This window comes from Terrapene carolina, unplaced genomic scaffold, assembly GCF_002925995.2.
Source record: "Terrapene carolina triunguis isolate 2854851 unplaced genomic scaffold, T_m_triunguis-2.0 Scaffold17675, whole genome shotgun sequence".
In the NCBI taxonomy this organism is placed as follows: domain Eukaryota; kingdom Metazoa; phylum Chordata; order Testudines; family Emydidae; genus Terrapene; species Terrapene triunguis.
Genome location: NW_020682026.1, coordinates 1 through 13,119, shown reverse-complemented (window position 1 = coordinate 13,119; position 13,119 = coordinate 1). Strand labels below are relative to the sequence as shown.

At 39.1% G+C, this 13,119-nt stretch overlaps 1 protein-coding gene across 1 annotated transcript; it reads right to left on the bottom strand.

Moving 5' to 3' along the window:
• Positions 1-209: 209 nt before the first annotated feature.
• On the bottom strand, positions 210-1,758 carry LOC113408529 (receptor-type tyrosine-protein phosphatase C-like; the record flags this gene model as incomplete). Its single annotated transcript, XM_029913942.1, has 4 exons — positions 1,654-1,758; positions 713-803; positions 517-593; positions 210-246 (listed from the first exon to the last, which is right to left on the bottom strand). Coding segments are annotated over exons 1-4 (298 nt in total), but the record flags the coding sequence as incomplete, so codon positions are not given.
• Positions 1,759-13,119: the final 11,361 nt, after the last annotated feature.

Sequence of the window (13,119 nt, the reverse complement as noted above, 5' to 3'; positions counted from 1 at the left end):
GAAGCATAATTTGAAAAAAATCCATTCTGCACTCCTCAAATTCCCTTCTTTGGTTGGTCATAACTCCCCAAACACTGCTTTATTTATTAAATTCCACGTATGCTGGCCATCCAATTTTTGTTTAAATATATTAATACTGTTTGACTCCACCACTTTGATTACAGGATAATTGGGTGAAGAATTAAATACAAAATAAAGTAAAAATTTACCTTGTGCAGCAATGTACTTCCTTGGTTCTTTGAAACCCTGTTTTAAAAATATACATCATTACTAAGCATTTAAAGATAGCAGATGAAGATTGTGAAAAGATTTGTCACTTCAGAAATCTACATATTTAACATGCACAATAATATGGACACCAATCCAATAGTACTAAACAGTATAAAGATAGAAATAAAGAAGTGGAAACAATCAGTTCTAGAAGAGTCAATCAAATGCATTTGGTGCGTGAAATGGGACACGTATAAACCATTTTTCATTTGTGCATCAAAAAATTTACTGAGAGAAGTCACTCACATCAATATGGCTTGCATTTATATAGTCTGATCCTGGGTCTCCGTTCATCTCTGAGAGTTCAACTCGGTTATAATCATCTGTTTAGATAATTTAAAACAATGTAATGGAATCATTAACCAAGTTGCCTCAATATACTGATGTAAGCGAAAACAATGAAGTATTTACACAATGTATGGAATTTGCATTCAGTACTTACAAGGGAGAATATCAATGTAACGGTTTTTGTTTTGGTTGTAGTTTTTGCGTGCTTCCTTTATTGAAAACTTAGAGAAAACTCTGGGAATGCTCTGTAAAATATAATGCTTCTTTTATTCATAAAACACATTTTAGATAACTTCAACTGGCAAGAAAATTCACATACTTGTTAATTAGTTCTTAATGACAGTTGGAAGATAACATTCTGTTATTCACAATATTATGATTCATGCTGATTAGCTTTTTGAACAAATATTAAGTTATATAAAGATTAATATATTTTTCCATATGATCAAAAAATGCTTCTCTCTCCCTCAAAAGACTAATAAGGAAGCTCCATGTTGGATTCTAGTCTGAACAGAAATTAATAAAACTGCTCTGAAATGCAGCATAAAGGGGCCCTGGTCCTTGACTGGGGCTTCTATAAACTACCGCAAAACAAATAAATAAAATAATAATAATAATTAATAATACACTTCTAATTTCAACTCATAAAAGTAAAATCTTTAGAAGTTGAGGGTTCCTAAAACCCACAGCAGTTGTGACCACCTTGGCTCAGCTTAAGGTTCTGTCTACACTTTGAGCTGGGGGTGTAATTCTGAGCTTGAGAAGACATACCAGTGCTAGCTCTGATCAAGCTAGCGCACTAAAAATAGAATGTAGCCATGGCACTACAAGCAGCTAGATGTCCTGAGTACATACCCATCTGAGATGGTAGGTATATATTGGCTCTGTCTGATTCAGAGCAAGGTCTCTCAGATAAGTGCCTTATTCACCAGCCTGTTGGCTATTCTGAGATGGGGACAAGGGGTTCTTAATCTTAGATGTTTTGTAACACAAAACAAAAGGGGTTGGTTATTGAATGTGACAGATTCTTCTTAATGGCATGTTCCATAATATCTGGGTTTAGGATTTGTGTTATATTTCTGACTAGGCACAAACCTGAAATTCATCAAGGAAAAGTCTTCCTTCATCAGCAATCTTTCTCTTGTAGGTTTCCAACAACATTTCTGCAGGAATTGGCTCTATATTCATCAGTTGTTTTTCATCATCTTTAAATATACAGACATATATTTGATACTTATTTGTATTGGTTTTAAAAATGTACATAAAATCTCAGTAAATACATTTATTAAACAGTAAGATTAGCTAACGAGAACAGAAACATTCAATCAAAGTAAGCCATATATGTTTATAGCACCAAGTCCCACCCCTTCAAATGTGAGTAAACAGAGCCCCCAAAGCAACTGAACTTTTCCAGCGGGAGACAGGTCAAAGAAACACTGCACACCGGGACTGTGTCCATTTCTGAGCACTGCACTTTAGGAAAGATGTGGACAAATTGGAGAGAGTCCAGAGGAGAACAAAAATAATAAAAGATCTAGACAATCTGATCTATGAGGAAAGGTTAAAAAACTGGGCAGATTTAGTCTTGAGATAAGAAGATGGAGGGGAGACCTGATAATAGTCTTCAAATATATTAAGGGCTGTTATAAAGAGGACTGTGGTCAATTTTTCTCCATGTTCACTGAAGGTAGAACAAGAAGTAATGGGCTTAATCTGCAGCAAGGGATATTGAAGTTAGATACTAGGAAAAGCTTTCTAACTATAAGAGTAGTTAAGCTCTGGAATAGGCTTCCAAGGGAGGCTCTGGAATCCCCATCAATGGAGGTTTTTAAAAGCAGGTTGGACAAACATCTGTCAGGTATGGTCTAGCTTTATTTGGTCCTGCCACAGTGCAGGGGGCTGAACTTGATGATTTCCTGAGGTCACTCCCAGCCCTACATTTCTATTATTCTAAGACTTCTGTACCTTCTGTGTATAGAGAAGTAGCAGCACTTGGGAAAGTGGTGAGTGTGTGGCTAGTAAGGCCATAGCAACATCTGAACCTGGCACGAGACACTTCAACCCAAACAGGGACAATGGTTAGATTGTGCTGCCACTTACATTTGAGTAATAATTAAGCATTTTTTAGCTGTAATAAATTATATTACTGTGTTATGCACAGTAACAGTAACCATTACACTAATGTCAGAAACTAATGTGAAAATCATTCGGTCTTCCCTGAGTTATTAGCGTTAATTACAATGTTAAGTCCTTGTGCATTTTGATTCCAATTTAAATTAAATGTTTTTGGTATTCCATACAGAAACAGGACAAATGGATGTAATTGTGAAAGTGCCATCTTCCAATTAGTATAATTAATTTTATAACCAGAAATAAGTTTATAATCTTTCAATAGGCACATAGAAAAGTGGATTCTGGTTTCTTTTAAATCAATAATAAAATAATATCAGCTGCACAGAAAACAGCAAAAGTCTGTCTCCGGTGTAATTTCTTCATATTATTGCTTCTCTACGAGAAATTACTCAGGGTGCTAGAGCTGAAGGAAACAGGAAGAGCAAGGAGGATGCAAAAATGGGCAACCTTGTCAAGTTATCCTTTGCAAATTAAAAAATGGAATTGAAACCATTAGTTCATACAAGTAATTTCCCAAATTTCCCAAATTTATTACAGATAATCCCAGTCAACACAATCAAACTACTTTTCACCATCTAATGAGAACAACTTCCCATACTAAATGGAGCAATCTCCGGACATAACTGTTTTTAAACTCTTTGTCCCTGGTATAAAAACTATTTGTTCCCAGTGAATTAATTTGGGATTAGTTGGTACTGTCTGCCAAACCAATCACTGGCTCTTCCTTTCCCATTTTTCAGGGGGGGTAAGGAATTGCTGGTAAACTCAGGGTGTGCAAGGTACTAGGCATAGGGCATCCAGAAAGGCCTTTATAATTAAGCACAGATTTGAGGCACCTCTTGTTTATACTCAATTCTTGGATCATGTAAAGGTCTACTTGGGGTGAGTTCACTTGAGAGATGAATCTCATGAGGTATTCTGAAGCCCCTTTCTGTATTTTGTTATGGCCATTGTTTGAGATACAGAAATAGTTTTACTGTCAAGATAATAAATATTAGATTTTCCAAGTTTTCCCAACATTTAATAAAGTTGCAATCATTCACTTAAATAACATGTATAGAATATTACTGACCTCTAGCTTTGGCCTGGGCAAGGTTTGATTGTATTAATATCTAATTTGTGTACATTAATTAGACTTTAGCCATCTAAAATATAGATGGCTATGAGCTGGAATAAGATATTTCGCTAATATCTTATTTCCACTTACTAAACATATCTTATATGGAAAATGTACTTACCCCTCTTAACAAGCACCACATCTTCACCTGAATTGCTGTAAAAAGCATGAGTGTTTGTTAAGGTTCGACTAATGCAATCTATGTATGACAATGAATTAAAGGATACAATTAATTAAATAAAGGTAGAGTCTTATAGGACTACAGGGACTGGGGAGGAGTGCAGAGAGATCTTCAAACCAGGTTAAATTCCCTTTATGGCACTTTGTTGCCCGACAGAGGCAGCCAGGGATTCCTATATCGTATGGGAGTCCCCTAGTGGTCCCAGGATCAGAGGAGGTGGAAGAGCAAATTATAACTACACACACTCGCCTTCCCATCTTTAGCCAAGCTGAGCATGAACTTGGCACAGCTGAGGACTGAGACCTCAGTTTTAGAACACTACTGCCAATTCATAAGTGGAGCTAGTGCTCTCTGATTTGCCATTACGTATCTGAGGTCAAACTTCTGCATGAAACCCCAGATCCCTTAACACTGTTCTGAAATCTTCTGTTTTAGCATAGACCTGGAAGAAAAGTCTGTATAGCACCTTGATCATTGTGCACGCTAAGGAAAGCCAGATACAACCTAATGTTCATATAAAAACAAAATATAAATGCTGAATATTTATTTCTCATGGTTTGGCAAGAATTCTGCTTATAGAAAACCTTTATAGATTCATAGATTTAAAGGCCAGAAGGGATCGTTAGATCATCTAGTCTGACCTCCTGTATAACAGGGGCCATAGAATTGAATCCAATTACTCCTATAGTGAGCCCAGTAACTTGAGTTTGATGAATCCAGAGTAATTCATTTTTATTCAAGGATATTCTAACAGAGTTAATGTGCTGGCTCGATGAGTTGCCTTCCTGACTCAGGGAGGGAATGAAGCTGTTTGTACCAGCTGAACCAACAGCAGAACAGGGGCTGCCTTTGAGCACATTTATTTGTGAATTATCTGACCAGCTCTTTGGTAACTTGAATAACATTAAATCACAGATATTCTGTTCTCTTATATTAGATTCTTATACTGTGCCTCCTACCATGCAAGCCACTAAAAATATCCATTATTTAGTTTTTCTTGTTTTTTTTTTAAAGGTAGAGGTATTTTTTTTTCAAATATCAAATGAAGTAGCTAACCCATATATTTAAAACATCATCACTTTCTTTTATAAAACCTTCAAAATGATTTTTCTACTTCTAAAAAAAGGAGATGGAGGAGGGAGAAACTTACCTTAATTTCTCTTTGTGGAGATCATAGATTTTATACAGAACAATAAGTAAGGCAATTGATGTCACAATAATCAAGAACGCCAGGAATATAATCAGGGCTTGAGAATTATCTATCAACAAAAATCATGGTGTGAGTACATTAACAAGTAATTTCTGAACAAACAGTTAGAATTAGCATAGCAATTTTACTCATTTTATATTATATTTGTGTGTGTTCGCATGTATTTAGAAGGGCTGGTTGGAATTTTTGAAATATAATTTAATTTTTTTTGTTTTGTTTTCTGAAAAAAAATCTAAACATAAAATTCCTGCTGGAAAGAGGGGAGGGGAAAGGGAAAATATCTGAAAAACAAAATACTTTTTTTAATTAAAATTTTCATTTTGTTTTGTAATTTTCATCTAAAAACAAAACGTTGACAAAAATAAAAAATTCCATTAAAAACTTCATTTTTGTCCCATAGCTATTTTATATTGAGAAAAAATGCTATACATCAAAAAAAATTGATTAGCTCTAGTGTTTGCGTCTTTCAGACCATACCCCCTTTCCCTGGACATATTCCCTGCAACAGCTTGATGCTTTGCATTCCCAGAACAGCACAAAGGAGCCTTAACAGAGCCAAGAATCTGGTCCTCTATCCTTTTCTTCTGATAAGGATTTCCTCTCCTGGTACGAGTCCCACCCTCTTTAAATACACAATTTTTATTTCTGAAACGCATCTAATCTTCCACCTCCTCCACTCTGTAATTCTCCAGTGCATTTCTTCTTTGGGATGTCCCATTGCTATGTCAGTCTTTGACATTTTATTTGGATAGCAGCCAACTTCATATTTCTATTGACTGACCCTCTGTGACGTTCCCCTGGTGTTATCTGGACCGGTGATCTGCTAGGTCATTCCAATCCTTGACTCTGGGAGCCAGCCTTACCCTGCTCTGCTGTGAGAAACCCCCACTCCTGGGCTGTTCACGCACAGCCTCTGGCATGTAAGCTGCTTGGATTGTGCAACCAAATGACACTAGCCAATATCTCTGGTCCCAGAGACAACCCTAGGAACCTCCGTCTTGCAGTGTCCAGTTATGCCGGCTGGATGCTGCAAGCTTATATGAGTTTGTCAATTTAACAAAGAAATTGATATGCACTAGGCTTGTTATCCCGAGGGGAGTCTCTGAAACACTTCAAACCAAACACACTGCTTCAGGTAGAATAAACAAACAAATTTATTAACTATAAAAGATAGATTTTAAGTGATTATAAGTCAAAGCACAAGTCAGATTTGGTCACATGAAATAAAAGCAAAATGCATTCTAAGCTGATCTTAACACTTTCAGTGCCCTTACAAGCCTTAGATGCTTCTCACCACAGGCTGGCTTCTTGCTCTTCAGCCAGGCTCTCCCCTTTGATCAGTGCTTCAGACACTTGGTGGTGGTGTCTGTAGGTGGAGGTGGAAGAGAGAGAAAGAGCATGGCAAACATCTCTCCCTTTTATCATGTTCTTTCTTCCCTCTTGGCTTTGCCCTGCCACCCCTTCAGGGTCAGGTGAGCATTACCTCATCGTAGTCCCTGACTGACCAAGGGAAGCGGGTGACTCACTCGAGAGTCCAACAGATCCTTTGTTGCTGCCTAGGCCAGTGTCCTTTGTTCCTATGAGGCTGGGCTGGGTTTGTCACATACATGCCCTGATGAGGTGTGAACTGCCCCTCTGTTCCTGGAGAGTTTTGCCTGGGCTTGTTTTAAACCATGCAGACACATTTTCAACCTCATAACTATATACATGAAATTACAACATATAACATTACTATAACAACAATGCTCAGTGCATCATGAGCCTTCCAAAGACACCCGACATAACAAACTTTGTGTTGGATACCACACAATCATATTATAAGGATGAACACGGGGTGCAGGGTGTTCCCCCGAGATACAGTGTCACACTCTTTGATCCTCTTATTCCTATATACCTGCCTGTCCCTTTTCTGTCAACTCTTGCCCATGTGTTCTACTACTGAATGCTTCAAAGACAAACCTGTTAATAAGTGTGCTAAATACCATTTGGTGTAGATTGTGCTGTGATCTGTGCTCTCTGGGCTAGGTGTGTTTACCCTTTGATCAGATTCACCTTTTCCCAGCAGCTTTCCATAACTGATCTCTGTCTTTCACCAGCCTGGGGGAAAACACCCCCTTCTCTGTCAGTTGGGTCATTTGTGTTCTCACAAACTACCACCTGGCAATTTCCTGATCTCAACTCCTCCGCTGTCACAGGCGTTGGAGCTGCATCTCGATGTAAAGAGACACAGGTACTTTCCAAAAACTTATCAGAAATAGCATCCTGAAAAACAGGGACCTGGATTGGGGTACCCTCCACCACCCCTTTCTCTGTCCCTGAGAAGTCAGCTGTGTGACTTCTCCCCTCCAGGAAGTCAGTTACACAGTTCCTTCTCAAAACCTGGGTCACAGGCTGAGTGCTTGGGTGCACAGATGCTGACCCAGCCACCCTCCTTGTGTCCTGGGCATCCTGCCCCAAGTGACTAATGAGGAAACATTCCTGTACCCCTACTATTCCTTCCCCAGTTTTCTCCTCCTGGCCCCCCTCCTAAGACACATTTATCTGGGCTCCCGAGGAAGGGTTCTGTCCCTTGTTCAACTACATAACTCTGCCAGCTAACAACTGGGACACTTTCCTTAATCACTGACAACACCTCTCCCGCCCCTGCACCTGAGAGCATGTTGCCTTCTTCTGGAAAGGAGCTAGTCTCAGCCCCTCCCATGCTTGGAAACACACTGCTTCCCCGTGTTACAGAGTCACAGGAATCCTCACCCACCTCAGTTGTTTCTGAGATTCCCTGCCCCTTCTCTGGGCTCTCCTCTGAAACTCATTTCTCTATGCTCCCTAGTGCCGGGTTTATCTCTGGTTCAGCTGCAACCTGCTGGCAGCTAACAATCTGGACAATTCGCTCCCTCGCAGGCATTACACCCCCATCCCTTCCTGATGTGGTGTTGCCTCCAGCTGCAGTGTAGGAGTTGGTTTCAACCACCCTCCCACCTGGAAGCATGTGGCTTCCCCCTGCTGCAGAAGAATCAAGGAGACTGTCTTCCATTCAGCAGTTCCTGAGACCTTTCCCTTCCCCTCGGGCATCCCAACATAAAACTCCCTCCTGCTGCAGGCAAATACTTTAACCTGAGCTACAGGGAAAAAATCATTACCAAGGAGCAGGTCAATAGGAGGTGTTCTATTACCCCTACAGTCAAAACACTTTCCAAACAACATGGATTTTAGTTAGTGGTACAAGGAATCTGCTTTCGCCCACTCCCACAATCTCTGCCATTTGTCCAGGTAACATACTGGCCTTTGGGACTATACTCTGCTTAACCAGAGAGATCTGGGCCCCTGTATCCATCTGCCCCAAGTATTCCTTGCCATTAATTTTGACAAACTTAACATGCTCTATGTCTGGTTCTGCAGAGGCTAATCTCACAAACCAATATGATAGGTTTCGATTGCCTGGGGGGGGGGGTTCTGTGTTGAGGGCAGCAGGACTAACATGAGCGATTGGTTGCCTACTTCCTTCTAGCACAGGACATTTATTCCTCAGGTGCTCAGTGGAATTACATTTGATAGCATCTTTTGGGCTCTTCTGCTTTTACAGGAGATTTGGGATAGGAGTTACCAGTAGAGGGATGTTTTTGGGTAGGAGAATGTTTAGGTTCCCAACCCCCTTTTCTCTTCTGAGGGGCAAAATGGGATCCTCCCTTCCCACCAGTTTTAAATCCCTCTTTCTGTGGCCTGCCCTCAATAGATGCCTGATTCTGTTCAAAGGCATCAGCTAAAAAAAGCCATCTCATCCACAGTCTTTACATCTTTGTCCCATAGACACTGCTTTACATCAGCCTTACATATGCTTAGGAAATGCTCTTGAGCAACAAGATCCAACATTCCCTCAAAACTTGCCACCTCTTTACCCCTCCCCCATTTTCCCAACAAATCTTTCATTTTGTTTACATATTCCCCATTACTCATCCCAATATCCCTTTTAAGATTCCTAAATTTAATTCTATGTTTTAGGGGACAATCTGAAAACTTCACAAAACAGTATTTTAAAATTTACAGTAGTCTAAAGCATCTTCAATAGGCATTCCATTGAATACATTTCGAGCTTTACAAGTTAATTTCGCAATCAGGGTAGGAACTCTCTTATCATCAGGGATTTCATGTATTACACACAGCCTTTCGAAGGTGGTTAGATATTCAGCCCTCCTCACTATATGCAGTACATAAGTGTTCCCATTTGTGGGTTTTTGGAGTGATGGGAGCCATTGGTGTCGTAAGCCTCTGGTTCTGCTTCTATAGAAGGTCCAGTTAGTGTTTTCTTTCTCTTTCTCTTTTTCTTCTCTCTCTCTCTCTCTCTTTCTTTTACGTCCAGTTCTTTCAGTTACAATAATCTCTGGTGCCCCCTCTCCTTTTCTGCAACCTGCAGCCTAAAAAGCTCCAACTTCGCAATCACTTCACTGCTTTCACTCATTTTCCTGCTTTTCTGTTCCTACTTCCCCGAAATAAGCAAACAGAAAATAACAAAACTGTGACCTCCTCCTGACTGTTCTTAGCCACTGCACTTAAGACCCACTTAAAATCACAAATATCAGTGCTTAAAATGTGAACTCCACTTGGAGTAACAAGCTGCATATACACCCTGCTCGCTGCGCCACTGTGACATTCCGCTGGTGTTATCTGGACCAGTGATCTGCTAGGTCATTCCAATCCTTGACTCTGGGAGCCAGCCTTACCCTGCTCTGCTGTGAGAACCCCCACTCCTGGGCTGTTCACGCACAGCCTCTGGCATGTAAGCTGCTTGGATTGTGCAACCAAATGACACTAGCCAATATCTCCGGTCCCTGACACAACCCTAGGAACCTTCGTCTTGCAGTGTCCAGTTATGCCGGCTGGATGCTGCAAGCTTATATGAGTTTGTCAATTTAACAAAGAAATTGATATGCACCAGGCTTGTTATCCCAAGGGGAGTCTCTGAAATGCTTCAAACCAAATGCACTGCTTGAGGTAGAATAAACAAATTTATTAACTACAAAAGATAGATTTTAAGTGATTATAAGTCAAAGCACAAGTCAGATTTGGTCAAATGAAATAAAAGCAAAATGCATTCTAAGCTGATCTTAACACTTTCAGTGCCCTTACAAGCTTAGATGCTTCTCACCACAGGCTGGCTGGTTGCCTTTCAGCCAGCCTCTCCCCTTTGATCAGTGCTTCAGATGCTTGGTGGTGATGTCTGTAGATGGCGTTGGAAGAGAGAGGAAGAGCATGGCAAATGTCTCTCCCTTTTATCATGTTCTTTCTTCCCTCTTGGCTTTGCCCTGCCACCTCTTCAGGGTCAGGTGAGCATTACCTCATCGTAGTCCCAAACTGCCAAGGGAAGGGGGTGACTCACTCGAGAGTCCAACAGATCCTTTGTTGCTGCCTAGGCCAGTGTCCTTTGTTCCTATGAGGCTGGGCTGGGATTGTCACAAACATGCTCTGATGAGGTGTGAACTGCCCCTCTGTTCCTGGAGAGTTTTGCCTGGGCTTGTTTTAAACCATGAGGACACATTTTCAACCTCATAACTATATACATGAAATTACAACCTATAACATTACTATAACAACAATGCTCAGTGCATCATGAGCCTTCCGAAGACACCCGACATGACAAACTTTGCGTTGGATACCACACAATGCTTCAAAGACAGACAGTTAATAAGTGTGCTAAATACCATTTGGTGTAGTTTTTGCCCCAGGCTGAATCTTTTCGGCCTGAACCATTTTATTGCCAATGTGGATGCAGACGAGTTGAAATGATTAAACTCGTGCACCTGCTACTGTCTCACAGTGCACTGGTGGCCTTCTCAAATCTTTCACAATACATTGTTTCTTGAAAGTGTACCACAAACTGTAGGATAGATACTCATAGTACATTACACGTGAAATGGTTTAGGACAGTGCTATTGTGGACATAGGAAAAACCTGTAAGAGTTCTTAACATGATTCAGCTTGGCTAACGTGAACACATTGAACAATTAGTGCTTTAATTAGTCTAATAGAACTAGATTTAATTACAAATGGGTTCTTTAGTGTAGACAAGACCATAGTGTCTTGGCCATATTACAACTTGAGTAATTGCATTCTACCTACCTAAATTCCCACCGAAATTTCATTTGTATAAACTATTCTTCAGTTACTTACTTAATAAAAATGGTGATGGATCTGAGACAAAGCCCCAGATTCAAATACACCTGAGTTTTGTGGAATTTTGGATGCAGAGCTGAATTTTGTGTCTTGAATCTATCTCTAAATAAAATGGTAGTGTAATACTGGTGGTACAGGATAGCTTCTGCATTCCATCACATAGGTGGGCACAGTGATCCCACACTATATAAGCCAATAAATCATTTTTCATTAACTCAATTGGTTTTCTCTGCAAAGAATAAATAATGCATATATAAAATAATTTGCACTGTGCTATAAGATCACAATATCTGATCTTATTATGTGTTGAGTACCTCTTGTATGGTGCTGAGGGCCATTGACTAATTAAACTCAAAAGGGGTTAGGGAAATGGTTATACTCTACTGGTGTTTTTCATCATCATGTTTTAAAAATAAGCTAAGTCTTGCATGCATTCAATAATAAGTTAGACTAAGTGTTTTGCAAATATTTATTCACATGAATAGTCAATACAACTTTTTATGTGACTAAGAACTAGTCACCTAAATACTGGAATTATGACAGCAGCAGAATTTAAAAGGCACACTAACATTGTGTGCCATCTCAATGACACTTAAACAAGTCTGTAAATAAAAACGTTGACTAGTCCATTGAAAATATTTACTTACATTTTGTTGTTATGTGTCTTTTTTCAGGAGGCCCTGTAAATACTCCATTGTTCAGATAAATCTGAATTGAGGTAAATAAAGATATTCATCATGTTAATTTGTACTAAGCAAAAGTGCATCCAGAAAATTAAAATATTGATTTCTAAGTAGCTATGCAGATTTACACTAGCTGAGGATCTGTTCCACAATCTTTTTCAGTTCTTGAATATGTGTGCTAGTAAAATGAAGCAGTGCATTGCAATACAAACTATTAAAAATAACCCTTCTGGTGATATATCAATAGCATTTAGGCTACAAAGTCTCTGGAAAAAATCAGTTAGAAATAACCAATCAGGGCGCATTTTGCATGGATATATATTTTAATATGAAAGTAGATGTGCAATATATAATAGAACATTATAGTTTATTTGGTAAATATGACAAGTATATTTTATAAAACGGATCATCTTCCAATAAATAGTGTAATATTTTAATGCAGTTTTGTAAATATAAAGTACACAATGTCAAAAGCAATTTGGAATCTCTTCATGTGCTCGTAAAGAAAATTCCAAACGTATAATTTCCATACAGGATTCACAGTGCAAAATTTTCTGCATACACACAATTTCTCTCATATTTATACACCATGTTAAAAAGCAATATGTGCATCTAATTTCCAAATACTATATTTTTCTACATTTCCTTTTGTGTATACATTTTCTGATTTTAAGGCATTCTTATGCAATATAATATTTTTTAAATGCAGCCTTTAGTTTTGCAAAATATAATTGGTTTCAACTAAAACTATAGCATCTCCCAAAAGAGAATCTCAAACCACTTTATAAACACTATTCATTAATTTAGGCTCACGCCATCCCTAGGAGTTAGGCACTCAATCCTATAATGTGCTTAGCTTCCTCAGAAACTACTGATCTTAATCGGAGTTGAGTGCTCAGCACCTTACAGGATGAGGCCCTAAGTAAGCATTTTCCCCATTTTACAAATAGAAAAAGTGAGTCACAGTGAGATTTAGTAATTTGCCTGGAGTCACAAAGTCCGTGGCAGAGCCAACAATTTCGAAGGATAAGGTCCTAACTGACAGTGGTGGCTGCTGACCATGAATGCATTC